Here is a 12,498-nt window from a genome sequence, read left to right as displayed (position 1 = left end):
TGCTCAGTCCCTTCTCTGGTGCGATGGCTACGGTGCTTCTTACTGTAAGTCAGCTCCACTAGCTAGTCTTTCTGGACTGCTCAGATGAACAAACTTTAAAGGTGATTCTGGGAGTCAGGCGGTAGCGCAGCAGGTTAAGCACATGTAGTGCAAAGCACAAGGACCAGCGTGAGGATCCCAGTTCCAGTCCCCAGATCCCCACCTACACGGGAGTTGCTTCAAAGGTGGTGAAGCAAGTCTGCAGGTGTCTCTCTTTCTCTTCCCCTCTCTTTCTTCCCTTCCTCTCTCCACTTCTCTCTGTCCTATCTAGCAGCAACAACATCAATTCCAACAACAATAAAAAACAACAAGGGCAACAAAAGGGAAAATAAACATTAAAAAAAAAAGTTGATTCTCCCCTAGAAGGTCATTGCCTCTCTTTTCTTTCCATCAAAAAAAAAATCTTTTTTTTCTTTACCAGATCACTGCTCATCTCTGGCTTTTGGTGGTATAAGGGATTAAACCTGGGACCTTGGAGCCACAAGCATGAGCATCTGTTTGCATAACCATTACACTATCTCCTTTGCCCTGAAATTCTCCAAACATCCATTCCGTCCTCTGCATCCACTTTCTTAGGCAACTGAGAATTTAACCCACTGTGAATCTAACTAAGCTTCTCTCTCCTGACCAAAAGGAAACTCAGACAGCAGCATTGACCTTCTGATGCTTCTGGGAACTCAGCAGCTTGCCCCATCGCTGCCTCAGCTTCCTTCTCTCCAGAAGCATCAGGACTAATCCCTGATTCGCAAACACTGGCACTTACTTTCCCTTCCTGGCTTACTGAGAAAGGATTATTTGGTTTACATTTCTGTGCAATGGGTTTCTTTCACTAGCTTCTTGGGTTTCTTTCACTAGCTCTTCTTTCCACTCTTAAAGGGAGATGTTCCAAAAGATTCTGCATTCCCATTTCTCCCTGGGCCACACCTATTATTAAGAAAATAAACTAGGCTCTACCTAGTTTTGTTTGTTTGTTTTGCCTCCAAGGTTATGGCTGGGGCTCTGTGCCATCACTGCTCCTTGTGGTCATGTTTTTTCCATTTTATTGGATAAGACAGAGAGAGATTGAGAGAGGAGGAGAAGATAGAGTGTGAGAGAGAAAGCTACACACCTGAAGTCCTGCGTCACCACTTGTGAAGCGTTCCCTAAGGGACTCAAACACAGATCCATGCACTTAATACCATGTGCAGTTAACCAGATGCACTGCTGCCCAGCCCCCTCCCTTAATATTTTTTAAGTCTTTCTTTTTAAATTTTATGTATTTATTTTAATTTTTTATTTATAAAAAGGAAACATTGACTAAACCATTGGATAAGACGGGTACAACTTCACACAGTTCCCACCACCAGAACTCTGTATCCCATCCCCTACCCTGATAGCTTTCCTATTCTTTATCCCTCTGGAAGTATGAACCCAAGGTCATTGAGGGGTGCAGAAGGTAGAAGGTCTGGCTTCTGTAATTGCTTCCCCGCTGAACATGGGCATTGGCAGGTCGATCCATACTCCCAGCCTGCCTCTCTCTTTCCCTAGTGGGGAAGGGCTCTGGGGCAGCGGAGCTCCAGGACACATTGGTGGGGTTGTCTGTGCAGGGAAGTCTGGTTGGCATCATGCTGGCATTTGGAACCCTATCCAGAGAATCCCAGGTCACAAGCTGTTGCTTGTTGGAGCTCACACCAGCCGCTGCTTCCAAGTCGCCATTTTCTTAATTTTATTTTTTAATGTTTTATTTGTTTACTTATTGGATAGAGACAGAAATTGAGAGGAAGGGGAGAAAAAGAGTGTGACACCTGCAGTACTGCTTCACTGATCCTGAAACTCCCCCCAGCAGGTGGAGACTGGGGGCTTGAACCCAGATTCTTGAGCATTGTAACATGTGCACTGAACCAGGTGGACCATCACTTACCCAACCCAACCCTCCTAGTGGACTGTGGCAAAGAAACCTCAGACCTATCACTAGGACCAGCAATTTTCTTTATGTCTTGATTGTTCATCAACCGACTAGATGCCGAGATGATTTATCTAAACCTCAAGCTTCAAACATATGAAATTCAGATCGTTTCTTTTCCCCTGCAAATCAGTACCTCGTCTTGGCTTCTTGTTTTTCCTTTTTTTTTTTAATCTTTATTTATTTATTGGATAGAGACAGTCAGAAATGCAAAGGAGGAGGAGAGATAGAGAGGGAGAGAGAGACAACTGCAGCACAGCTTCACTACTCGCAAAGCTTTCCCCCTGCAGGTAGGAATTGGGGGCTCGAACCTGGGTCCTTGTGCACTGTAACATGTGCACTCCACCAGGTGCACCACCACCCAGCCCCTTGGCTTCTTGTTTTAGTGGATTTCATTTACCCAGGTGCAGTCCCAGAAATATCCTGACTGGTTCCTCTTCCCCCTAATTCAATCCTACTTAACATGTATCAAATCACATAGATCCGACTTCAGGTATTTCCCAGTTCACGCCATTATTGCTTCACCACACATTACTAGAAACAGCCACTTTCTCTAGTTCACGTCACTGTTTGATAGACGGATGCCAGATTAAGTTTCTTAATAGCTTTCATCATTCCCACACTGCAGACAGATCTCAGGAGACAGTGCTCACCTTAGATTTCCAAGCCCTGTATAATTAGACCTCCACTGTGTTTCTCAGCGCTATGCCCTGTTTCTTTCACACCCACTGCCTGCCTTAGAGCCAAGTGAGAGGGGTCTTTGGGTAAGAATGGGACAGCTCTGCTTCATGGGCTTATTCTAGGACCCATGGCAATGAGCATGGCAGAGACCTACAAAGACAAGCACTGGGAACATGCACATAGCCTCTTAGGCTTGGAAGTCCCATCCTACCAGCTAGATCACCAAGAGACAGAGACATATATTTCTGCCCTTGCAGTGGGGGGTGTAGGCATGGAGATGTGGAGGAACTGGGGTCAGGGGTACAACCTAGCACATTAGGTGACACTATCTGATAACCCATAAGTCTCTAACACCCCCTTCCCTCTCAATTTCTGGCTGTGTCTATCCAATAAAGATAATAAAAAGATTTAAAAAAAAAAAAAAAAGAAGAAGAAGAAGAAGATGATGATGATGATGATGAAAAGAAAAGTTTTCTTTCTGTAGGTGGGTTAACACCTGCATAATACCCCATTGTGTATGTATACCACAACTTCCTAAGTCACTTATCTTGTCATTGGATATCTGGGATGGTTCCAAGTTGGAGCGATTATAAATTGCACTGCTGTGAACACAGCATGTGCATCAGTCAGGGAAGCCACAAAGGGAAGAATGGATGCCAGGTGGTGGCACTTCTAGGCGGAACTTGAGACACCAAGACAGAGAGTGTGAAAGACCTGACAGGGTGTGGTGCACTGCCCCAAAGCAAAGGACTGTCTGGGGACAGCAGAGAAGGAAATGGGTCTGAAGGTTTGGACCTGGTGCAGATGGTGGGAAGGACCTACGTACGTGAGAGTGTTTTGCAGACACCTGTCACAGGGAAATGAGAAATTGCCCCTATGTGTCAGCAGTGTATTGTGAACTGCTACCTCCCACCCACCCACTCACCCAATAAACTGGTTACAAGGGGGTCAGGCACGAGTTAAGCGCAGTGGGTTAAGCGCATGTGGCGCAAAGTGCAAGGACCGGCATAAGGATCCCGGTTCGAGCCCCCAGCTCCCCACCTGCAGGGGAGTCGCTTCACGGGAGGTGAAGCAGGTCTGCAGGTGTCTGTCTTTCTCTCCCCCTCTGTCTTCCCCTCCTCTCTCCATTTCTCTCTGACCTATCCGACAACTATGACAACAATAATAACTACAACAATAAAACAACAAGGGCAACAACACGGAATGAGTAAATAAACATTTTTTAATTAAAAATAAAAAATAGATAAACTGATTACAAATAAAAATGGCCACTGGCACCTAGGTGATGCCCCAGATTGCAGATTACATGCCGGTGGTACAAATCAAAATGTGGCAGGTTGGCTGCACCCAGCATGACAGTTTTTGCCCTCTGCTGCCTCTCTGTACCTGTGAGTGCAGGTACCTGCTGTCAGGTGGACTCACTCAGCCTTGTCCATTCTAGGTGTGGTTTAACATTCAACGCTATGACTCCCCACTAAGGATAAATTTTGATGTCACCAAGCCCAAGCTATGGAAATCTTTCTTTTCAAGAAGCCTCCCCTATCCTGGCCTTTCCAGTATCCAGGTATGTTTATTCTGATCAGGTGGAGACAGAATGTGAGGGATTTGGGGTCATGCTAGTTACACAACCAAGAGTTTCACAGATTCCTGCTGGGTTTTTTCAGATGGGGGGAGGGGGAAGAAAGCACCAAAGCTTCCACCAGTCTGTGGGGGCCGCTCGCTAAGGGGGGGGTAGTGTGCATAGCAAAGCAGACTCCAGCTTTGTTTTTCAAACTCAAGGCCAACTCAAAATAAGAAATAGACTATCGCGAAGTGCAAGAACCGGCGTGAGGATCCTGGTTTGAGCCCGTGCCTCCCCACCTGCAGGGGAGTCGCTTCACAGTTGGTCTGCAGGTCTGCAGGTGTCTGTCTTTCTCTCCCCTTTCTCTCTGTCTTCCACTCCTCTCTCCGTTTCTCTCTGTCCTATCCAACAATAACAACGACAACAATAACAACAACAACAATAATAACTACAGTAATAAAACAAGGGCAACAAAAGGGAAAATAAATAAATATTTCTTTAAAAGGTTTAAAAAAGAAAGAAAGACGCAGGCTATTAGGATCATGAAGCTATATGCATATTGTACAAGTTGTGATATAAGGAGTCTTATGACATGACAGTGTATCACAAAATGACTTAGTGTTCCAATGCTGGTGTGAATTCACTAAGTTCATTTCATGACTGTCATTGTAACAGGACATCAAATTGCAGGGTGTGATCCACCAGGGGTTCATAAAACTAATCTGACGGGGATGGGGCGGTAGCGTAGTGGGTTAAGCGCACATGTCGCAAAGCGCAAGGACTGGCGTAAGGATCCCGGTTCGAGCCCCCAGCTCCCCACCTGCAAGTGAGTCACTTCACAGGCGTTGAAGCAGGTGTCTTTCTCTCCCCCTCTGTCTTTCCCTCCGCTCTCCATTTCTCTCTGTCCTATCCAGCGATAATAACAACTACAATAAACTACAAGGGCAACAAAAGGGGATAAATAGCCTCCAGGAGCAGTGGGTTCGTAGTGCAGGCACCGAGCCCCAACAATAACCCGTAGCAGACTGAAAGTAGTTAAGTTTGAGAACTGCTTACTGCCAGGAATCGGGTTAAGCGCAGGTGGCTGCAAAGCGCAAGGACCAGCGGAAGGATCCCGGTTGGAGTCCCTGGCTCCCCACCTACAGGGGAGTCGCTTCTCAGGTAGTGAAGCAGGTCTGAGGTGTCTGTCTTTCTCTCCCCCTTTCTGTCTTCCCCTCCTCTCTCCATTTCTCTCTGTCTTATCCAACGACGATGACATCAATAAAACAATAAGAACTACAACAACAATAAAAAAGAGCAACACAAGGGAAAATAAATATAAGATTTTTTTTTTTTTTAAAGCTGCTTACCGTCATGCCTAACTACCAAGCAAGCGTTTAAACTTGTTTAATAGACATGGTGGGTGTCCACTACTGAACGTATCTCCCCACCCACCCCCAGCCCCGGTGGATCAAATCTTTCAAAGCAAGGTTAAAAAGCATTGGCTCACTGAAATTCCTCCTTCCCCCTTGTGCACAAGGCACATTTAATCTTGTTTTTCCCCAGAGGACTGCTGTTTACAGTTGTCCAAGAATTGGGGCAGCAGGAGAAATCGTAGCACTAACAGGAGATTATATAATCTCATGAGTGCACCAACACTCATGAATCTTAGCGGCATTCTAAAACTGTACTGTTATCTCTCCCCATCTTGCTTATAGGTCAGTAATCAAGTCAGAAATGCAGTTGATTAGTTCCCTTTTCTCCCCTGACTGTAATGTGAAGGCCCTGAGGGCAGGGGTTTCTATTCAAGCACAGGACTCAGGCATGTGTTGAGTGAATGTGAACGGGCAAGTTTTGGTCATGGCTACCTTTGCGGTGAAAGAAAGGAAATCAGGTTGAGGAAGAACCGCATGTGGGCTGGGTGGGGGAGAGCAGGTGGGGAGGCGCCCAGTTGAGGGCACTTAACCCTGTGCAAAGGACCTGGGGCTTCCCCACCGTGGGGCCCAGGCAGGGTTAGCCGAGGTGCAGGGAAGCTTCCCAGCAGGGTTAGCAGTGCTGAAGGAGTGTCTCTCTCCTTCTCTATCTCCCCCTTCCTGCTTGAGATCTGTCTTTATCCATTAAGTAAGTAAATATGAAGCGAATAAAAGCCATGTAACGTGATGATGCATTTTTTTATATATTTTTGTGTGTGTGTATGGGGGGTGTGTACCAGAGTTGGTTCATATTTTCTCTTCTATTTTCAGAGAGAGAGAAAAATAAAGGAAGGGAAAGGGAGGAAAGTAAGGGGAGGGGTGGAGAGGAGGGGAGGGGTGGAGAGGAGGAGAGGAGTGGAGAGGAGAGCAGAAGAGGGGGTAGGGGAGGGGTTGAGAGGAGGGAAGAGGAAGAGGGGAGGGGTGGAGAGGAGAAGAGGGGGGAGGAGAGTGGAGGGGATGGGTGGGGAGGGAAGGGGTGGGAGGATGGGAGGGGAGGGGAGGGGAGGGGAGAGGAGAGGAGAGGAGAGGAGAGGAGAGGAGAGGAGAGGAGAGGAGAGGAGAGGAGAGGAGAGGAGAGGACTCTACTGTTCACAGAGCTTCCCTGGTGCTGCACTGGTTCTCTCTGTGGTACTGGGGGCTCACCCCGCATCCCCACACATAATATAAAGCATGTGCTCTCTAGGGCTAAGTGTCTTCCAGCCCCCAGTTGAAATGCTTTAGTCTAGGCCGGTCACGAATATACTGACTTTATTAGAGTGTTGTCTGTATGTGGTTGGATGCCTGAGCAGTCATCATTTAAGATTCAGATGTTTAGCAAAATATGTAGGTGGAGGGACTTGCAGGATGTCTGAACTGTTCTCTCCTTCGTAGCCAGAAGAGCTCCGCTACCAGCACACGGATAAAGCCGCCGCCTCAGAGCTGCAAGACAGGTCAGGGCACCTGCTGGCCTGTTCACTGCCACCTGGAGGGAGCCCGACTCCAAGCTACTCAGTTCTGAGCCCGCGAGATCTTATGGACAACTGGGGCCGGGTGGTGGCGCACCTGGTAAAGCTCATGCGTTACAGTGCGCAAGGACCCAGGTTCAGCCCCCCCCCCCCCCGTCCCCACCTGCAGGGGGAAAGCTTCACGAGTGGTGAAGCAGGGTAGCAGGTGTCTCTCGCCTTCTCTATCCTCCCCCCCTCAACTTCTGTCTCTATCCAATGCTAAATTTAAAAAAATAATAAGAAAGAAGGAAAGAAAAGAAAAGAAAAAAGAGAGAGAGAAACACCGTCAGGCTAGAGTAGTGGCTCTGCCTGTGGACTCTGAGACAGACAGACAGAGTTTTCAGGTTCAAAACCTGTCCTTCCCAGAAGCTGGTGGTTCACTGGGGAAAAAAAACAAAAGGCTCTTTTAAAAAAGAGAAAAGTATTGTGAGAAACTAATCTAGGATTCCTGTTCATAGACACCAGGTCCAGGGACGATCTTTCGTAAGTCAAGCAACCCAGTGGGAAGCTTTAGTGTCTACATGGCGTGTAACAAGCAGAAGTGAGCTCCTGGGATCAGGGCTCACTAGCACGTGGGTCTCCTTCACACAGCTCCTCATCCTCAGCTTAAAAGAATGCCATTAGGGCAGGGGTAGCTAGCATAAAGGTTATGCAAACAGACTCTCATGCCTGAGGCTCTGGAAGTCTCAGGTTCAATCCCCTTATAAGCCAGAGCTGAGCAGTGCTCTGGTAAAAATTAATTAATTAAAAATGCCATGAATGGCTTGCTGAATGTCATCTAGTTTCTAAACCAATGCATGGGGAAGGCAGGTAAGAATCTTAAGCCATTGCACTACTGCCTGGCCTCCTCAAATGCTTGAAGTTTTCACCATGAACTTTAGTCCTGATGCCTAGGTCTCATTTATCTATCTGCATAGGCATTAGCGAAGTGATAAGGCATTATGATACTATAAATCTTATGCTAAATGCATTGAATCTAACTCTTTCCAGTTATCCATGGCTCTCTGGCTCTCTCTTGTGGGAACCTTTTTCCAGGCCTCTCCTGTGCCCCTTGGGACATCAGCCACTTTCTACTCCCAGGTCTCTCCCCATACCAAGCACATGCTCTCTTACTTCAATTTCCTTCTCAGTCTTCAGGGATGAGCCCCGTCTTTGGTACTGGCTGTGCTTTGTGAATGAAAAAAAAAATCACTGACCAAATAAGAATCCTCACCGTAAACAGACTGTATTTTTGCGGACAAAAGGAAAAGGCGAGTCACGGAGAAATGGCATGCTTGTTTTGCTTTGTTGTTTCCATAAACAGAATTGAAAAAATCCTGAAAGAGAAGATCATGGACTGGAGGCCCCGGAACCTGACTCGGTGGAACAGGTACTGCACCTCCACCCTGCGTCACTTCCTGCCCCAGCTGGAGCGGAGCCAGGGGGGAGATGTGGACGAGGACCACCAAGCAGAGCTGCTCAGGCAGCTGGGCGACTACCGGGTGAGTGCGTGCGAAGGCAGCCCAAACATTCACCAAGCACTCCGTAATTATTATTATTATCTACACTCCCCCTTTTGTTTTGACATTTATTCTATTTACTTTGTTTTTCACCTTTATTTATTGGATAGAGGCAGCCAATGATCAAGAAGAGGGTGATAGAGAAGGGAGAAAGACAGAGGGACAACACTGCTTGCAACACTGCTTCTTCACCACTTGCAGAGTTTTCCCCTTGCAGGTGGGGATCCGGGGCTCGACCCCAGGGCCTTGCATGTTGCGACATGTGCGTCCAACCAGCTGTGCCACCACCCAGCCCCCTAATCAGGAGGATTAATGGTTTAAAGTCAAGAGGAAATACAGTTGTTGACACATATGTAAAAATATTTCCATTTTCTGCAAAGCGTTCTAGGACCTTCTCCACCATTGTAGACCAATATCTGAAAGCCATGGCCTCCCCTCCATATTATATTTTTAATATGAAATTCTGCCGTTTGTAACAACTTGGATAAACCCAGAGGTTATCCACTAGAAACGGCTGAAGCCCACTGTGTGGTTTTACTTGTAGGTGGTATATGAGTGAACTCAATGAAGCAAACTTCTGGGTTATGAGACCAAATAGTGATTACCAGGAGGGGAGGGGAGTGGGTAAGGTGGGGAAGCTCTGTGTGCTGACAGGCTGGACCTTCTGCAATAAACTTAGTGGAATATCAATATATACACAAATTGCTTCTCAGTAATACATACCTGAGACTTTTTTTAAATTATCTTTATTTATTTGATAAAGACAGCCAGAAATCAAGAGGGAAGGGGGAGATAGAGAAGGAGAGGGACAGAGAGACACCTGCAGACCTGCTTCACAACTTATGAAGTGTTTCCCCTTGCAGGTGAGGAGTGGGGTCTGGAGCCCAGGTCCTTGTGCACTGTAACATGTGCACTCAGCCAGGTGTGCCACCACTGGCCCCCATACCTGAAATTTCTTTTTTTTAATATTTATTTATTTATTACCTTTTGTTGCCCTTATTGTTTTATTGTTGTAGTTATTATTGATATCGTTGTTGTTGGGTACGTTGTTGTTGGATAGGACAGAGAGAAATGGAGAGAGGAGGGGAAGACAAAGAAGGGAGCAGAGAAAGATAGACACCTGCAGACCTGCTTCACCGCTTGTGAAGCGACTCCCCTGCAGGTGGGGAGCCAGGGCCTCAAACCGGGATCCTTCTGCTGGTCCTTGCGCTTTGGGCCCCATCTGAAATTTCTCTAGTGCAATGTTTCTTCAATAGAAGAAGGAGAAGGAGAAGCCAGGCAGTGGTTCACCTGGCTGAGCGCACACATTACAATGCTCAAGGACCCAGGTTCAAGCCCCTGGTCCCCACCTGCAGGGAAAAGGCTTCAAGAGTGATGAAGCAGGGAGTCGGGTGGTGGCACAGCGGGTTAAGCGCATGTGGCACAAATCGCCAGGACCTGCGTAAGGATCCCAGTTCGAGCCCCCGGCTCCCCACCTGCAGGGGAGTCGCTTCACAGGTGGTGAAGCAGGTCTGCAGGTGTCTGTCTTTCTCTCCTCCTCTCTGTCTTCCCCTCCTCTCTCCATTTCTCTCTGTCCTATCCAACAACGACATAATAACCACAACAATGTTAAACAACAAGGGCAACAAAAAGGAAAATAAATTAATTAATTTAAAAAAAAAAGAGTGATGAAGCAGGGCTGCACATGTCTCTCTCCCTCTCTGTCTTTCCCCACCTCTCAATTTCTCTCTGTATCTATAAATAAAAATTTAAAAACATTAAAAAGAGCACTAAGAATTGTATACATTTACATAAGAAAAAAAAAGCGAGTGAAATCTTCAAAGTTTCATCAATGACGATCTATTTCCTTCTTTCCTTCAGTTCTCTGGATTCCCCCTCCACATGCCCTACTCAGAAATAAAGCCGCTGGTTGAAGCAGTCCACAGCACTGGAGTCCATAGCATTGACATTCCCAATGTTGAATTTGCGTTAGCTGTCTACGTCCACCCATACCCCAGAAATGTCTTATCTGTTTGGATCTATGTTGCCTCTCTTATACGTAACAGATGATCCGTTAGGAAATGAAGAGTATTTGGAAGTGGTATGTATTACAACAGAAGGAAAATATTCATTGCGAATCATGAAATAAAATCATTATTTTTTATAGGGGGGGTGAATGCTTTACAGTGTAGCACTGACATATGCATACAGATTGAATAATGTAACAGGCCCCCAGAGTTATTTTCCTACCCCCCTCCCCTCCTTGCCCAGAGAGAGTCCTTTGCTTTGGTGTAATACACCCTGTCTCATCCATATTTTACTTTGTGCTCTTCTTAAATAAAATGATTTTTAAACCACTCAAAGTGTTTTAATAGTGTACTCTGCCTCCCCTAGACCCTAAGTTCAGTGTGCACTACCCACAGCCCCCCCCCCCCCCCCCCAGCTCTGAGCTTCGCAGGCCTGTTGTTCTTGTGCTGACTGGTCCTCTCTACTTGGCAGTCAAGCCGTTGAGAGTCTGCAGAATATGGCTTTCCAGGGGTGGTGAAACCATCTTCCCATATACAATTTTTTCTGGGAGTCAGGCGGTGGCGCAGTGGTTAAACGCAAGTGGCACAAAGCACAAGGGACCGGGCATAAGGATCCTGGTTCGAGCCCCCAGCTCCCCAGCTGCATGGGGGTCACTTTGCAAGCAGTGAAGCAGGTCTGCAGGTGTCTGTCTTTCTCTCCCCCTCTCTGTCTTCTCCTCCCCTCTCCATTTCTCTCTGTCTTATCCAACAATGATGACACCAATAACAATAATAACTACAACAATAAAACAACAAGGGCAACAAGAGTGAATAAATAAATAAATATTTAAAATACATACAGTCTTCTTTTTCTTTTTAATGTGATGCCAATTATCTAGTTCAGGTTTTCACGCATGGCCCAATTTTCCATTTTATTTATTTTTTTTGCCTCCAGGTTTATGTCTGGGACTTGGTGCCTGCACTATGAATCCACTGCTCCTGGAAGCTATTTTTTTCCCTTTTGTTGCCCTTGTTTATCACTGTTGTTATTATTGTTGTTGTTGTTGTTGGACAGGACAGAGAGAAATGGAGAGAGGAAGGGAAGACAGAAAGGGGGAAAGAGAAAGACACCTGCAGACCTGCCTCACCGCCTGTGAAGCAAACCCCCCCCCACCCTGTGCAGGTGGGGATCCAGGGGCTCGAACTGGGATCCTTAAGCCGGTCTTTGCACTTCACGCCATGTGCACTTAACCTGCTGTGCTACCCCCCACCTCCCATTTCTTAAAATACAACTGAGAACACAGAATGTCGCTCTGTCACCTGTGGAATGCTGATTCTTTTTGTCTTTGTCACTTGCGTGTGGTGCCAAGGATCCACACAAGGGTCTTGCACACCAGACACTCTGCTACTGCCACCACCACCATCCCCCCCCCCCCCAGTTCTCAACAATTTAACACGGAATACCTTCTGAGACCTAAGTCTGCAAAAATGTTAAGCAAATATCCACAGAGACACATAGACCAACTGAAGCACTTGATGGTACTGGGAGGCAGGAACTTAGTTCAAGTCACCGGTGAGTAGTTTGACTAAGACACTGTATGAGCTGATGTCTCTGTCCATCCGCCTAGCCCCGAATTTCTCGGCTGAAGCCCTAATCCTCTTTGCAGCAGAGGCAGGACATTAGGAAGGTAATTAGGACATGAGGGTGAGCCCTCCTGGTGGGATTAGTGTCCTTTAAGAACACTCAGAGGAGAGCCTGCATCCTGAAGATGAGATCTAGATGGCCTTCTGCAAACACCCAGCTGTCCTTGGACCCCGAACTCTCCTGCTTCAAGAATGATGAGAAATGAATAAAA

At 46.8% G+C, this 12,498-nt stretch overlaps 1 protein-coding gene across 3 annotated transcripts in view; it reads left to right on the top strand.

The window, feature by feature from the left end:
• The window catches only part of CC2D2A (coiled-coil and C2 domain containing 2A), a 124,446-nt gene extending 113,453 nt beyond the window's left edge, over window positions 1-10,993 (top strand). For all 3 annotated transcript variants that reach the window (XM_060188318.1, XM_060188317.1, XM_060188316.1), the window contains 4 exons: window positions 4,104-4,226; window positions 7,046-7,104; window positions 8,462-8,639; window positions 10,518-10,993. In XM_060188318.1, the coding sequence (XP_060044301.1) occupies window positions 4,104-4,226; window positions 7,046-7,104; window positions 8,462-8,639; window positions 10,518-10,706 (549 nt within the window). In that variant the 3' untranslated portion in view covers window positions 10,707-10,993. The remainder of the gene's footprint in view (window positions 1-4,103; window positions 4,227-7,045; window positions 7,105-8,461; window positions 8,640-10,517) is intronic.
• Window positions 10,994-12,498: the final 1,505 nt, after the last annotated feature.

The sequence above is a fragment of the Erinaceus europaeus genome, chromosome 3 (genome assembly GCF_950295315.1).
Source record: "Erinaceus europaeus chromosome 3, mEriEur2.1, whole genome shotgun sequence".
Classification (NCBI taxonomy): domain Eukaryota; kingdom Metazoa; phylum Chordata; class Mammalia; order Eulipotyphla; family Erinaceidae; genus Erinaceus; species Erinaceus europaeus.
The sequence above is the reverse complement of the archived record's forward strand: the minus strand, read 5'-3'. Positions and strand labels throughout refer to the sequence as shown.